The 15,244-nt window shown below is 40.0% G+C and overlaps 1 protein-coding gene across 1 annotated transcript; it reads right to left on the minus strand.

Moving 5' to 3' along the window:
• Positions 1-14,124: 14,124 nt before the first annotated feature.
• Positions 14,125-15,044, minus strand: LOC122656151 (GDSL esterase/lipase At4g10955-like). Its single transcript, XM_043850610.1, has 2 exons — positions 14,980-15,044; positions 14,125-14,767 (listed from the first exon to the last, which is right to left on the minus strand). Exons 1-2 carry the CDS (start codon positions 15,042-15,044, stop codon positions 14,125-14,127), a joined length of 708 nt encoding a protein of 235 aa, XP_043706545.1.
• Between the last annotated feature and the right edge of the window lie 200 nt (positions 15,045-15,244).

The following is a 15,244-nucleotide window of genomic DNA, read 5'->3' on the forward strand; positions in this document are numbered from 1 at the left end:
ACTAGATTCCATCCATATACAAGAAACCATGCATTGATGAAGGGAATTGAAGGGAAGATGTTGTACCAATCAACAACGTTGAGGTGTGTAGGTCCTGTAATACTGAAGGTTAGCTTGTCGTTGTCGTTGGCCTTTACGCTTTGCATTCTGATCTTTTTTTAATTTCTCTTCCTTATCGATCTCTCCAATGAATCTGTAATTTTACCATTACTCCGCACCGAAGGACCTCCCACTTCCCACCCACCCCCCCCCACCCAAAAAAAAAAAGAGAAAGGAAGAATCTTAGCTATAGAAGATGCCAAATTTGTCATTACTTGCAAGTTTATTCTGCATTCTGATTATGTCAGTTATCTAAATGAGTGCGAGTTTGATATTGGACAGGAGGAAGACCCAGTCACCTTACTTCAGGCAACCAATCATAAATAGTTTGATAAATGGCTGGAAGCCATGAAGGAAGAATTATTGTCCATGCAGTGCAATGGTGTTTGGGAGTTGGTTCAAATTCCTCAGGGATGCAAGGCTGTTGCATCAAAATGGGTCTTTAAGACCAAGATAGACTCACAGGGGAAGGTCGAATACTACAAGGCAAAACTAGTAGCGAAGGGTTTCACTCAGAGAGAAGGCATTGACTACAAGGAAAAATTTTCTCTAGTTTCTTCGAAGGATTCATTCAGGATCATCATGGCCATTGTAGCTCACTTTGACCTTGAATTACATCAGATGGATGTAAAGACAGCTTTCCTGAATGGGGATTTAGCTGAGGAAAGAGGGGAAGGAACACATGGTGTGTAGGTTGAAGAAATCTCTCTATGGGTTGAAACAAACTTCCAAACAATGGTATTTGAAGTTTGATAAGGTAGTTTCATCCTTCGATTTTGCTGAGAATGTCATAGACAACTGCATCTATTTGAAGGTCAGTGGGAGTAGGTTTATCTTTCTAGTGTTGTATGTTGATGACGTCCTGTTGGCAAGTAGTAACATGACATTGCGGTGACCAAGAGTTTTCTCTCAGAAAACTTTGAGATGAAGGACATGAGTGAGAATACTTATGTTCTTGGGATTGAAATTAGTTGTGATAGACGGCGAGGGCTTCTTGGTCTATCCCAGCATGCATATATTGATAGAGTTCTGAAGAGATTCAACATGTCCCAGTGTTCAGGGAGTGAAGCACCCATCAGTAAAGGGGACATGTTGAATAGAGGACAGTGTTCAAGGAATGATGTTGAGAGGGACTCCATGAAGGATAAGCCTTATGCTTTTGTAGTTCGGAATTTGATTTATGCACAGGTTTGCACCCAACTGGATATTGCTTTCGCAGTCAGTGTACTTAGGAGGTTTCAGGCAGATGCTGAATTAGCACACTAGACTATTGCCAAAAAGATCATGCATTACTTGTAGAGGACCAAGGACTTCAAACAGGTTTTTAGCAGGAGTAAGAAGCTTGAGGTGGTTGGCTATTCTGATTCTGACTTCAGTGGTTGTATTGATGACAGGATGTCCACTTCTGAGTATATTTTTTTGATGGGAGGTGGAGTTATTTCTTCGAAAAGTTATTTCTTGGAAAAGTGTCAAGCTGTCTATTATTACTTTATCCACCATGCAGGTTGAGTTTGTGGCGCTCTTTGAAGTAACAAATCAAGTTGTATGGTTGAGGAATATCATTTTCGAGTTGAAGGTCGTTGATTCGATCTCCAGGCTTTTGAGATTGTGGTGTGATAATGTCTCAGCGATTTTCTTCTCTAAGAACAACAAGAAATCAAGTAGCTCGAAGTATATTGAGATCAAGTACCTTCTTGGCAGGGAGAAGGTTAGCAACAAAGAGGTTGAGGTTGAGCGTATATCGACAGAAAAGATGGTAGCTGATCTGCTCACCAAAGCTCTTGCTGTGGGAGTCTTCAAGGGGCATGTATCTTGTATGGGTGTTCTGGACTCTTTTGATATGTTTGTTTAGTAAGAGTTTTGTACCCATATGTTTGCTTATGAGAGTTTGCATCATGGTTGAGTTTTATTTATGACTCAGTTTGAACTGTTTTATTTTGATCACTCTATATTACTTATTCAGTTGATTATTTATATGATTGCTGATTTTGAGTTGATGATTTATTTATGACATATCGTGGTTAATGGCGGTATTTAACCAAAGGTTATGGCGGTTAACCATGGGCGGTATGCCAAAGTTAGGTATTAACCCAAGTTTATGGCGGTTTGTCAAAGTGATTGGTTAATATCAAAGTTTACTATCTTTGAGGTTATTCAAGACAGTCTGATCTCTGATCAGGAATGGACCTACAAGGAAAGTACATTGCATGTGATCACAATTATGTTGGTTTTCCTTGTTTACATCTCAGAGCGGTCCACATTGGTGGTTGTTTGTGTTTGTGTCACTTGGTCGTGTGCCGTTTATTGAGGCATATTTTCCACTATAGTTCAGCATGAACAATACACCAATTGAATCAAACTTTTGTAGTGGTGGTATAATGTTGGGATATATGACCAATACCAATAGAAATATATTTACATTAATCTGGCCGAATTGGGAGATTATTGGGTTTTGGACCCAATTAATATGATTTGATTTATTGGGCCAACCTTGTACCGGGCCCACTTACCATGAGATTGACTAACCCAGTCTATTATGGAGTTAGACTAGGGTTAGAGGCTATTATTATAAATAATTGCCCTGGATCCTTACTGTCGCCCTAATCTCAAGCGTAACTTTGCTCATGGGAGTTAGTGTGGAATCTTGAGGGGGAAAGACGGTAGAAAACTTGGTGCTAGAGACAAAGAGGATCATTGGAGAAAGCTTCCTCACCATCTCTTGTGGATCTACAGCAAACGAGCTAACGGATATGTGGATCCTTCCAATCTCTTAATCCATTCATTGTAAATGTGTTCTAGTAATTGTGTGAAGGGAAGATCCTGGTATTTAATCATCCTATGGGATATTGGAAACTCTAATAGAGAAGAGAAGGGAAGAACTGGAGAACGGATCCAACAATAGAATCAGTGTGTGTGTTCTATAACTAGTCTTCAATCAATATAGGGAAACAATTTTTTGTCCAGGAGTGTGGCCTACGCCAACACTCCCATGTGTCTATCTCTCTCCTCCTTAAAACAAGGGAGTAGAAGTGTCCTTTCACATAGGGAGGAGAGAGATGGACTCATGGGAGTGTCGGCATAGGCCACACTCTTGGACAGAGATCATTTTCCCATCAATATATTACCAAATTAATAATGTGAGTTGCAAGCTATAAATGACTCATAAACGTAATAAGAAAATAAACAACTAAGGCACCGTTTGATTACGTGTTGTTTCTGTGCCATCAATGTTCCTAGCACACAAATGGCACAGAAAAAGCGTTTGATAAACCTGTTTTGTTTCAGGTGTTTCTGTTACCATAAATTAAGATTTATAACAATTTATACAAAAAAATAAAGAAGAGGTTATTATAGAAGTAACAATTTCTTGTTTTTACCATTTTTTTTTTTTTTTTTTTTTGGGTGAAAAGCTAATTTTATTTACGCTGGAACAAGGTCCCAGAAAGATCGTTGTACAACAGTTGACTAATAAAAGGGGGTGGGGATTGTAACTAGATGTTATTGCCCTGAGAAGTGGCTGCTGAGGAAGCTAGGCAATCCGCCACACGATTTCCTTCCTTGAGAGTGTGAACAAAGGAAATCCTTTGGAATGATGAAGCAAGTTGTTTGCAGTCTTGTAAAAGGGAGGCAATAGTCCAAGGAATTGAATGAGAGACGTTGTTAAGGATATTGACCATGAGAAGACTATCTGATTCGATGATGAGGACTGTGACATTGAATGTATTAGCTAAAATCAAAGCTCTTCGAATTGCTAAGACCTTTGCCATAGTGGAAGTATTCCAACCTATTCCTTCTGCAAAACAACATAACATGGAGTATTGTGGACCTCTGCAGACTCCGCCTATTCCTGCCATTCCCTGGTTGCCCTTACTTGCCCCATCAACATTGAATTTGACAATCCCCATAGAGGGAGGAATCCACCGGATGATTCTTTCATTGTGAGTAGAGAAAGTTGAGTTGGAAATATGATCTTTCGCCCCCGCCATTGCTCTAAGGATTACTGTTCTCCCCCGAAAATTCTTCTAGTGAAATACCTGATCCCAATAAGCTGTCTAGACGTTCCATAACAAGAGGCAGAAGTAGGATACCTGCAGAAGTGAATCCCTGTTCTTAGGCAGAGGTGATGTGATTATAGCTGAAATGGCTGTGGATATAGGTGGATCCGTAAAGTGCTGGGGAAGTCCTGACATTCTCCACATATTTTGTATCACCGTGCAGTCAGAGAAAAGGTGATTGGCTGATTGGTTATGGGTATGACAGATTTGACAAATCTGATTGGTGTAAATGCCCCTCTGATTGAGTAAATCCGACAAAGGAGCCTGTTCAGCTGCAGCTTCCAAATAAAATGTTGAATCTTTGGGGATGTTGGTAGGTGCCAAAGCCTCAACCAGGATCTGTTCTTGGAGGGTACCAAACCTTTAATGGCTATGCTATAGGCCGAAGAAACTGAGAACTGGCCATTAGAAGTTGGAAACCATCTGATCTTATCTCGAGAAGGAAAGATGGGAAGAGGGATATATATGATAATATGAGCAATCTCTGGAGGCCACTAAAAAAATACCTGTTCCCAGTTCCACGATTGTGTTGAGATGTTGATGAAGTGGGCTACATTTGTGGGAGCTCCTTGTGGAAGAGGGAGTGGTGCACCCGAAGGAGGATTATTTGGAATCCAGTAGTCGAGCCAGGGGTTGATGTCTAAGCCATTACCAATTGTGTGAAAGATCCCCTTTCTTAGGAGGTCTCTAGCAGAACAAACAGATTTCCATCCCCATGATGCAGTACTTGGGCAATGGGCTGAAAGAAAGGAGCAATTTGGAAAGTTCTTTTCTTTCATTAATCTTCCCCACAAAGAATCAATCGGATTAAGAAGTTCCCACCCTTTCTTGGCTAAGAGGGCTTGATTCATATGAGCTGATTGCTTGATATTGAGTTCGCCAAATCTTTTTGGCAAACAGATGGAACTCCAGGAAATGGTTGGAATATGTGAAGAAGAACCATTAGACCAGAAGAACTGTCTGCTGATGGAGTCGAGTTTATTGTGAACAGAGGAGGGGAGACTAAAACAAGACAGTGTGTATAGGGGCATTGCCGAAAGGGTGGACTGTACTAGAATTGTTTTACCTGTTGGACTCAGAAACTGCAATTTCCAATGTTGAAGTTTGCCTGCCACCCGATCTATTAACGCAGCGCAGTGATTCTTGGAAATCTTGCCACCAATAAATGGAATGCCTAGATACACGTCAATGGCAGAGGTCGGAGTTATCTGGAAAAATTCTCTCATCTGCCTCTTGATGGAGGCTGGAACATTTGGGCTAAATTGAGCCCTAGATTTGTGGATGTTTATCTTCTGTCCTGACATAGCTCAATAAGTTTCAAGAACTTTATTGAAGGCCCTAGCCTCAGACATGGTTGCCTCTCCAAAGAGAATGAGATCATCAGCGAACGCCACGTGTGAAATTCTTGCACCTCTTCGACATATCTGCATACCCTTTAGATTGTCCTCAGCCTGAGCCATAGCGAGCTTGGTTGATAGAACCTCCGCACAAAGAACAAAAAGGTAAGAAGATAATGGATCTCCTTGTCGCAATCCTCTTAAAAGAATGAAGGGAGAGAGAGGCGAGCTATTGAGTAGTACACTTAGTTGGGTTTTCTCCACACAAAACATGACCCTGTCGATCCAATGTTCATTGAAGCCATAACTTTGCAATGTTTTTCGCAAGAAACTCCACTCTACTCGACCATAAGCCTTGTTCATGTCGATTTTGAGGGAGAAAAATCCTCTGTTGCCCCTTCAAACCTTCTTAATCCTATGCAGTAGCTCATGGCATATGAGAACATTATCTTGGATGTGCCTGCCTTTGATAAATCCATTTTGATTGAAGGAGATGATTTTGTTGAGGATAGGTCTAAGCCTGTTAACCAAGATCTTAGTGATGATCTTGTATGAAAAGTTGCACAGGCTTATGGGCCTATATTCAGCAAATACTGGATGGGGATTCCACTTTGGGAATGAGAGCAATATGCGTATGATTCATCTGTAGGCTAAAGGAACCAGTCTCAAAGAAATTCTTGACTGCCATTGTTATTTCCGTTCCAATTGTGTCCCAAGATTGGTGATAGAAAATTTCAGGAAAGCCGTCTGGGCCTGGTGACTTATGGGAAGGCATGGACATCACTGTGCGCTTGATTTCTTCATCAGTTATAGGACGATTGAGGGCGTGATTATCCTCTTGAGTGACTCTGTCCTTGATATGAACAAAATAGCTGTCCTCTAGTTGGGGACGCTGAGAAGTATAGAGATCCTTGTAAAATTGATTGATTGATTGCCAGCCCTATGTCTGAATCTTCTTGAAGAGTGAGGCCGTTCACATTGAGAAAGGTGATTTTGTTTCTGGCTCGTCGCTTGACTGTCGACAAATGGAAGAATCTGGTGTTACGATCTCCAAGTTTACACCAATCAATTCTAGACTTTTGTTGCCATAGGATCTCTTGTTGGTGAGCGAGCTTGGTTATGATTGCAATCAAATGCTTCTCCTGAAGAAACCAAGCATCCCCTCTGTGTGTAGGTTGGACATTGTAATGTAATTCCAACTTCTTTTTAACCTCGGTCAGGTTGACAAAGATGTTCCCCAGTTGTGTCCGATTCCAATGTAGAAGTTTATGTTTTAATGTGTTTAATTTGTGACACACCCGAAAGGATGGGGACCCATTATGGATTGCAGAATTCCAAGCTGAAGTGATAGATGTTTTGATACCCTAGCCTGGCTCTAAAGTCCAAAGGAATTCAAAACGAGAAGGCCGAGGTAGTATCCTTCTTGGTGGTTCTGTTTGGAGAATTAGAGCTTTGTGGTCCGATGTGGCCATATGCTCAGCCAATACTGTGTCATCGGGGAATGCAGCGATCCAATCAGCAGTCGCCAAGATTCTGCCCAATTTAGCCTCTATCCGGCGTTCACCTATTTGGTTGTTGCACCAAGTGACTCTTCCCCCAGTAGTTCTTGTGCTGTTGTTGGATTGTCCTTCAAGACCAAAGAATTCATCATACACAGAACACACCTCATTCAAAAGGGCTCAGGCGACGAGGTGGGACGGTCGATTGAGGCAAAAGTTTGATCTCAGCATTGGGATCGGCATCAGCCAAAGCTTGCAAGTATTCTTGTCTCGGCTTGGATGTCCGATCGATCTGAACGCGTACAATTAGCACAAATAAGCGAAGGTCTGTGTTCATATGTGAAGGAAACTTTGGTAGACACCGTGGGGCTAAGATTGACATCAACTGATGTGGTGAGGGTGAGGGTATGAGGGATCATTGGAATAATGAGTCGAGCAGCCGGTGTATTGGTAGAGGCCACTGACCCAGCCGGGAACTCACAGTTCAAGGCAACGGCCTGCCTTAGAGAAAATTGAAAATTGAGGTTAGGATCTCTTTTGAATAAAACATCCAATGCAGGTTTTCTACTTGAGCCCACATTACAACCATTGGGAAAACCACAAGATCTGCTGGAATATCTGGGTTCCATTTCTGGAGAATGACCAGGTGCCCATTATATTATACACCCACGGTTGTGAGAAAAGGGTGACATGCAGATCCCTTGCATTTCGGAAAATGATGACGAACTTGGCTGAAGTGCTATCCACTATATGGATTTCATCAACTTTCACTGCTCTAACGCTTCCAGCTCTGTTGAACATCGAGCGAAGTTCCAAAATCGACAGTCGTCCTCCATCAATAACCCATCCAATAGCTGCATATTGCAGATTGAGGCGAGCATCCAAAGAGAGCGTTCTCAGATCCAATTTGGTAGCAAACTCTACGGCCAGATGCTCAGCAAAAGCTGCATGGGCATGAGTTAGGATCGAAGCTTTCCGCCGCTGGTTCGAGAGTAAAAGGTTGAAGAAGAAGCTTTCGATGAGCTTGCATGAACGGTGGGAGCAAAGTGAGTGGATACCCACCATCAACTATCCCTTCTGTAACCCCTCTAACCAGCTCTCATGGTCCAGAGAACTCCAGGAGAGCTGATCACTTGAATGAACAGAATATACCCCAAATCTCTCTCTCTCTCTCCTAGAAATAAAAAAGTGAACCGCTGGTTTTGATTTTCTCGTTCACAATTTCACAAGCAAGTGGCCATAATCAGAAGTGGGTGGAGCCGTTTTAGTTTGGGGAGACGATCTTCTAATCTTTCTGCCTGATTTACTTTCATGGTTGAATTTTATTGGGTGCCTCTGTTTTCCATTTGTATTCCTTCTACCTTTGATCAATTATACTTCCACAGTAAACTACTACCTATAAAACCATTAGGAGATACCGAAAGGAAATTAAATATATTAATCTTGAAGCTCTGCAGTTTGACTATATCCATCTGCAATCTTGATAGTGGTTATAGGTAATGGGTGTTGGAATCCTAGAACACTGGTTCACCACAATTTGAATTGACTGGCTACTTCGTATCTTTGTACAGAAGAGGAATCGTTATATTGTGTCATTCACTCTCAAGTCAAGCACCTATGTTGTTGAATTAACGCAATCTAGGATTCGTAGGAAAAAGAAAAACGATGCCAAAAGAAATTAAGGTACCATTTGATAACGTTTTGTTTCGGTTGTTTTTATGTCAATAATGTTCCCAGCACACGAACTGCACAGAAAAACCATTTGATAAATCCATTTTACTTCAAGTGTTTGTGATAAAAAAAAATTAAATTTTTTAACAATTTGTGCGCAAAAATCGTTTTTGACATATCAATTATTTGTTCTTATTAGTTATTACCACTTTGTGGTCCAAAATCTAAAAGTGTTACCCGTATTTTGGAGCAACGACATTACAACTCATCGTCTTCAGGGCTTAGGAGCTCAAGGGAAAACACAGGAGAAGGGAGACCTGCAGAAGCAATCGATGCTCTGAGATCCAGGTACCCTCCTTCTCTTTCGCTGTCTCTCTCGCTATCCCTCTCTCGCTTCTAATCTTCTTCAATGGAAAACCATACCAGGTGCAAAATCGTGGAAATCCTCCTGATTTAGGGTTCAACGGTGACTAGAAGCCAATATTGGCTCGAAACCTCCAATTTCCCCTTCGTTGTTCTCTTATCGTTGAACCCTAGAGTTCAAAAATAATTTCATGACCCGTTGGATAATTGTGATCTAACCATTCAAATCAACCCTGTTGGATAGTTGTATTTCGAACATTCTATCCCTCACATCTCCTCCAGATTCGTGCAGGTCGTCGGTTGTTTCTTCGGTTTTTCGATCGGCGGCAAATTCTGACTCAGTGTGGGAGAAGTTCTTACCCTCCGATATCCACCAGATCCTCTCCTCATCGGTTTCTCCGTCGTCTCTGTCTAATTTCTCTTCTAAGAAGGAGCTCTTTCTCCATCTCTGCAATAATCCCCTTCTCATCGACAACGGCTCCAAGGTAAAACCACCATACACTGCACACCCCATTATTTCTAGCTCTCGAGCAATCTTTTTATCATGAGGTGGGATATCCATAGTCCCATAACTGTTTGTTTTGTCCATTCTTACTGATCTTGCTCAAACAGAGAGAGTGAAGTGAGACAAGCAGTGTTAATCCAAAACTGCTATTAATCATGTCTTTGCCGGGATTTCAGGTTTATAAGATCAAAGATAATCTGAGTTCTATAATTTGAAAAAATATATTCAGAGTAATTGGTTTCCAGGGGGAAACTTTAGGGAAGAGAAAATCTGGGTTTTACAGAATTTTGTTTTTCTTTTTTTCAGGTTCTTATTTTTTTAATAAATGATGGAGATATTTTGGTAGTTCTCTGATAAGGATTTCTTTCAAATTAAGAATTAATTTAAAGACACTTTAATTAGCATAAACAATGACCAGAAAGAATTTAATAGAACTATTGAACGGCAATTGATTGCATTCCAATTTGCTTTCTAACCCATGATTTTGGAAATTAATAAATTGATTTCCCCCACAAAATAGGATGGGTAAATACTGAGCTAGAATTACCGAACATTGGTAAGTGAACCCTGAAGTCTGGATCTCTGAGGAGTAGTGGCATCAAAATATGAAATTTCAGCCTTTCACTTTGTGATAAATCAAGAAAAAAACATTCATGTTCTGTAATAGGCTTACTGCTCAATCCTTTCAACTAGTGATGAATGATTTATATTGAGTTAGAATTACTGATGCATTTTGCACTGAGATTCTTATAAATTCACTGTAATAGGCCTGATTTTAGGGCTTTTCGTGTTGCAAATGTAGGGATTTTACCTCAAAAGTCCAGCTTAGTGCAAGGGGATTACCAGTGATTGCAAACAATAAGGTAATCTCTCATTCTTTATCTGTCTCGCTATCTCTTTGTCTCTCTAAAAACTGGTAATCCCGTTGGTTGGGTCCCTCTCCATTTGTCATAATGTTTGCTGGAATCCGTATTGCAGTCTCTTCGTGGTCACATCCCCCCCGTTCATCATCACCCTTCTTGTCTCTCTCTTCTCTTATGTAGGACCACATCCCCACAAGCCAGGGAAGCCAACCCCAATACCCCACAAACACAAACCAACAAACAGACAGAGAAAGAGAAAGAGAGTCTTGTTATGCATTTATGCACCTCCATTGGGGTTCCTAACTCAGTTCTGTCCTAGCCTTTAATTGCCTTTCAGACCCAGAAATTTTCTTTCTCTTTCTCTGTAGAGAGAGAGAGAGAGAGATTGGTCAAAACCTGCAGCAAGCCATATCTAATAATGCAAGCGTCAACGTTCGACTTGAAGGCACTTTGTGATACATCTCTTGGGAATTGTTGTTGATTCTCCACTCATGTTCATGTTCAGTTACATCTTCCTTCACTCGAGCTTTTAATTTTTTAAATTTTGTTTCTATTAATCACTTGGGAGTTTGAATTTTAATTTAAGTACTTTAAAAACTTAAATTATTAAGTGGAAATAAGGTGGAGGTAACCTTACTATCACTTCAAGTCTTTGCTGCTGTTTTAATTAGATATCGCATTCTCTGAATCAATTTCCTTATTTGATTGTGTATTATTACTTATGATATGATAGCCATGCCTTCCTAAGTAATTAAAAGTGAAAGAAAAAAATGGTTGTGTTCCTCATGATATGATGCCTATGCCTGCCCTAGCAAGCAAAAGTGTAATGGCACCCAAAAAAAAGTTCTTGGTGTTTATATTGGGGGGTTTTGGTTAGGTGAAGGTTTGGACATGTTTAGGTATTTATCATTCATCCAACATATGACAATCTACATGTCAAGTCAATGCAAAAAATTATGCTTGAAGTGAATGAATGAAAGATGATACATTATGGAGAGAGAGAGAGAGAGAGAGTCTACATATAGTTTTCTTTAACCTTTTTATTAATCTTCCTTGTTGGTGTATGTGTTGTATACTTGTAGTTATTCAAAGTATGATTTACAACTTTAGAAGAGACTCGTTTTCCTAAGTTAGAAGAGAGTGTCTGTGGTGAGACGATATAAATGGTTGTCTTTCTGTTGAAATTGATTCTACTGCTTCGAAGCTTCTCTTTGGATGCCTGTGACTATGAAGAATCAAGGGGAAATCTCCTGCCAGGTCTTGGATGGACTGATGCTAGAGTGTCAGAGGAATCATGCTGCTCTATCTTCATCCAGGTTTCCCTAGTTACTATTGTCATGTACCAAACAACCAGATCACTCATACATTTCTTTAAATTAATTACTTTGAAGGGATCTTTGGTACTTCTTGTTTTTTTGACCCTGAGACATGCTTATAGCACATGTTGCATATAGAATTTTTTATTGATAAGTAACATATGACCTTTATTAATTCAGCTAGATAAAACTTTGGATTTACTAATGCAACAAATTATGTCGACATCCTGTCCTTGGAATCGTGAGGGGTGACTAATTCTTGTCCACATACTTGCTCATCAACAACCTTTACATGGTTGATCTTTTTGAATCTTCTTCTAAAATTCAATTTACTAATTACATAATTGAAGTGTTTACTAGAGGCAGTTGAGCTTTGATTTCATCCCCTGTAGATTGGTTTATTTGTTAAAACTTGATTCTACATCAGCTAGCATTTCGTGTTGGTATAGGAGATGATTTTCTTGGTGTTTCCAAGTCCGTTTGGGATGAGATGAAAACGCAGTATTTGTGCATGGTCTCCATTCGGAGATGTTAATTATTGTTTCAATAATTACGGCACGTTTGGGACCTCTAGGTTTGCTTTTCCAAAGATTCTAGCATGTTATTCACTTGATAAACCTGGGAGTTGAAGCACAGCTAATTAATTTGGATAAGTGTTAGCGAAATTCTGTTGCTTCCATTGGATTACCACTTGTGATCTATTAATGTTTGCTTTGTGATATTTTTTTCTTTTCTTTTATTTTCTTTTATTTGTTTATTCCGACTTTGTTTGACATGTAGAGTGAAAAGGTTGATTGTGTTTAGTATTATCATTGAAGCATGGTTTCTGGCATTGTCTCATAGTAAATTTCAGACTTTACTTGTTGGGTCTTTAGCTCAAATTGGTAGAGCACTTGAAACATGAGGATGTCTCAAGAATGTTCCAAGGGGATGGTGGTTCGAATCCACCAAGACCTAGTTTTTTATATTTGTTTTTTAATTTTTTTTAATTAAAAATAATTTTTAATGTCCTACCATCCATGATTTTATATGTATTTTAGTAAAAATGGTCATTTTATAATTTATATTAATCAATACAAAACTGTTATAGAAACAGGTTTTATCAAACACCTTTCAGTATTAATAGTGTTCTGGATACGTTTATGGAACAGGTTTATCAAACATCTTCCAAGAAGTCAGTAACGTTATTCTGATAACAATAACATTAAAATATGTTTTTAGTAAAAAACGACACAGAAACACTAGTAACGTTGTCAAACGGTGCCTAAGAATAAAAAGGAAGAAGAAAACGAACAAAATGAGAAAAACAAAACAGGTTTATCAAACACTATTTTGCAACCCAGAAACATTACTCTAAAAATAAAAACATCAAAATATGTTTTTGATGAGAAACGAAATAGAAACACGTACATGTAACATTATCAAACAGTGCCTAAGAATAAGGGATAAAACAGGAAACAAATAATTATCACGAAAAACAGGAAACAAATAAAACCTATCAGGATTGGATTCTTCTTCCCTTACCGTGAATACACTCAAAGCCATATACATATATTTTTTGGTGAAAATGGAGCTTTGTATTAATATAGGGTAAACTTTAAATAATTACAATCTTAAATATTTCTTTCCATTGGTCAGACCCTCAGGGAGACTATCTATGCGCCAAATTGATCTCCTGATTAGAGTGCAAGAAACTTGCCAGGTAATAAGTAGTGAGCAAAGGCACAACTAGGGAAAGTATCTCGGAGTTCTCGAATATCTTCAACAAGCCACACAGTTGTACGTCCATGGGGATCATCTGAATAGCCAACAAAGAGTCGGACCTCACCTAGACACACGGTGTATTACGTCTAACTTAACAGCCAACGCCAGCGAATAGTAAAAAGAGGGGATGGGATGGGATAGGATGATAGTGGTTGCAACAGGGTATAAAAATCCGTTGGTTGGTTCCTAGTAAGGAGGTGGAGAAACGTAAGGGTAATAAGCGGCTTGAGAGGGAAAGGAGCTGAAGAAAAGGGAGGGTAATAAGGTGCGGGGTCAAGGAGGGTAGGCGGCCGGGTTGGGATGGGGTTGGAAAACGGGGTTGGTAGAGGATCCGGAGTCGAATCGGTATTGTTTAGACACCAAATGCTGCTGGTTTTCAGTAGTCCACCACTGGCTAATCGCATGAGCTTTTTTAAAATCTGTACATGATGGGCTGGAGTTAGTGGTGAGATATGCAGAAGGGAGGAGGTGCAAAGGTTCTGATTCTTTGTCGCCCCAAAAAGCCCAACGTATGGAACTCTGGGTTGCCCATCTTCCATTTCTTCCGAGTCCAATCTCCTCCATATATTTCCTGTTCTCAAAATAACCAATGTACTCGGAGCACATGATATCATTCGGATTCACAAACAAGGACGGGGACCATGATGACAATTTAACAAATTCTGACCTCTGCCGGTCGGTCATCCTCTACTAAAATATTGATTGCCGCCGTGAAGATATTTTTTCCCGTTCGGCACCATTCTTTTAGAGTCTCATCCTCGATCATCTCAAATGGAAGAGAAATCATCGGTGGATTAAAGAGGAAAGTTTGGAGAAAAATGCGGAGCTTGGCCATGGTCTTGCCAACTAGCATTGCTATCGCGGAGCCCAAAGAATGACCAGTCAACCAAAAAAGATTATTCAAATCACATCCAACTGCAGTGACCGTGTTCCTGACTTTTTCGATTGCTTCCCCAACGCGTGAGGATCTATGAAGTTTATCTAGGACGACAAGGCCATCCAATTTGAGGTCTTGAGTTATGGAGAATTGCTTTAGGAGTGTACGACGGAAGGCAAAGACGTATCTTGGGGCATACTCCTGGTGGATTGAGTGCTGATGTTTAGGTTTGAATTCATAAATGGCACCAAAGATGGAGGAATCATCTTTATCCACCAGCGGCTGATCTAACCACCAGGGTGCAGCAAGAAGATGAGATTGACCAGGTCGTGTTAGATTCTGCTGGCGGTCCACCTCTAAAACAGAGACACCTTTTACCAAGCTGGAAGCAACACACCTACGGTGATCTGCATTACTCCTGCAAAATTATCACACATCCATGCACCCCACCCACCCAATAAATAAATAAATACCCTACCCTAATAATAATAATTAAATCCACTAGTCGAGAAGAGATAGATCGACTGTTCGTATATATTTATTAAGTGTGTTCCTCCTGCTATATATGCTAGCTAAATATATATTAATGAAAGCCAGGGAGGGAGGGAGGGAGGGAGGGAGATGTTGTACCAATCAACAGTTGTTAGGTGTGAAGGTCCTGAAAGGCTGAAGTTATGCTGCTTGTTATTAGCCATTACGTACTCTCTATGATATCTCCTCCTTCCCTTCTCTTATCTTCCTGATGTATGTATGTCTCCACAGATTATTCTGCATTAATTTTACCACAGAAAACCAAAAAAAAAAACAATAATGAACATGTATGTCCCTTTGATTGTTTGCCAAATGCATAAGAACCTGATTGAATCCATTACAAACGTACCAGAAAGAGAAAAAT

Source organism: Telopea speciosissima, chromosome 1 (genome assembly GCF_018873765.1).
Source record: "Telopea speciosissima isolate NSW1024214 ecotype Mountain lineage chromosome 1, Tspe_v1, whole genome shotgun sequence".
NCBI classification, from domain to species: Eukaryota; Viridiplantae; Streptophyta; class Magnoliopsida; order Proteales; family Proteaceae; genus Telopea; species Telopea speciosissima.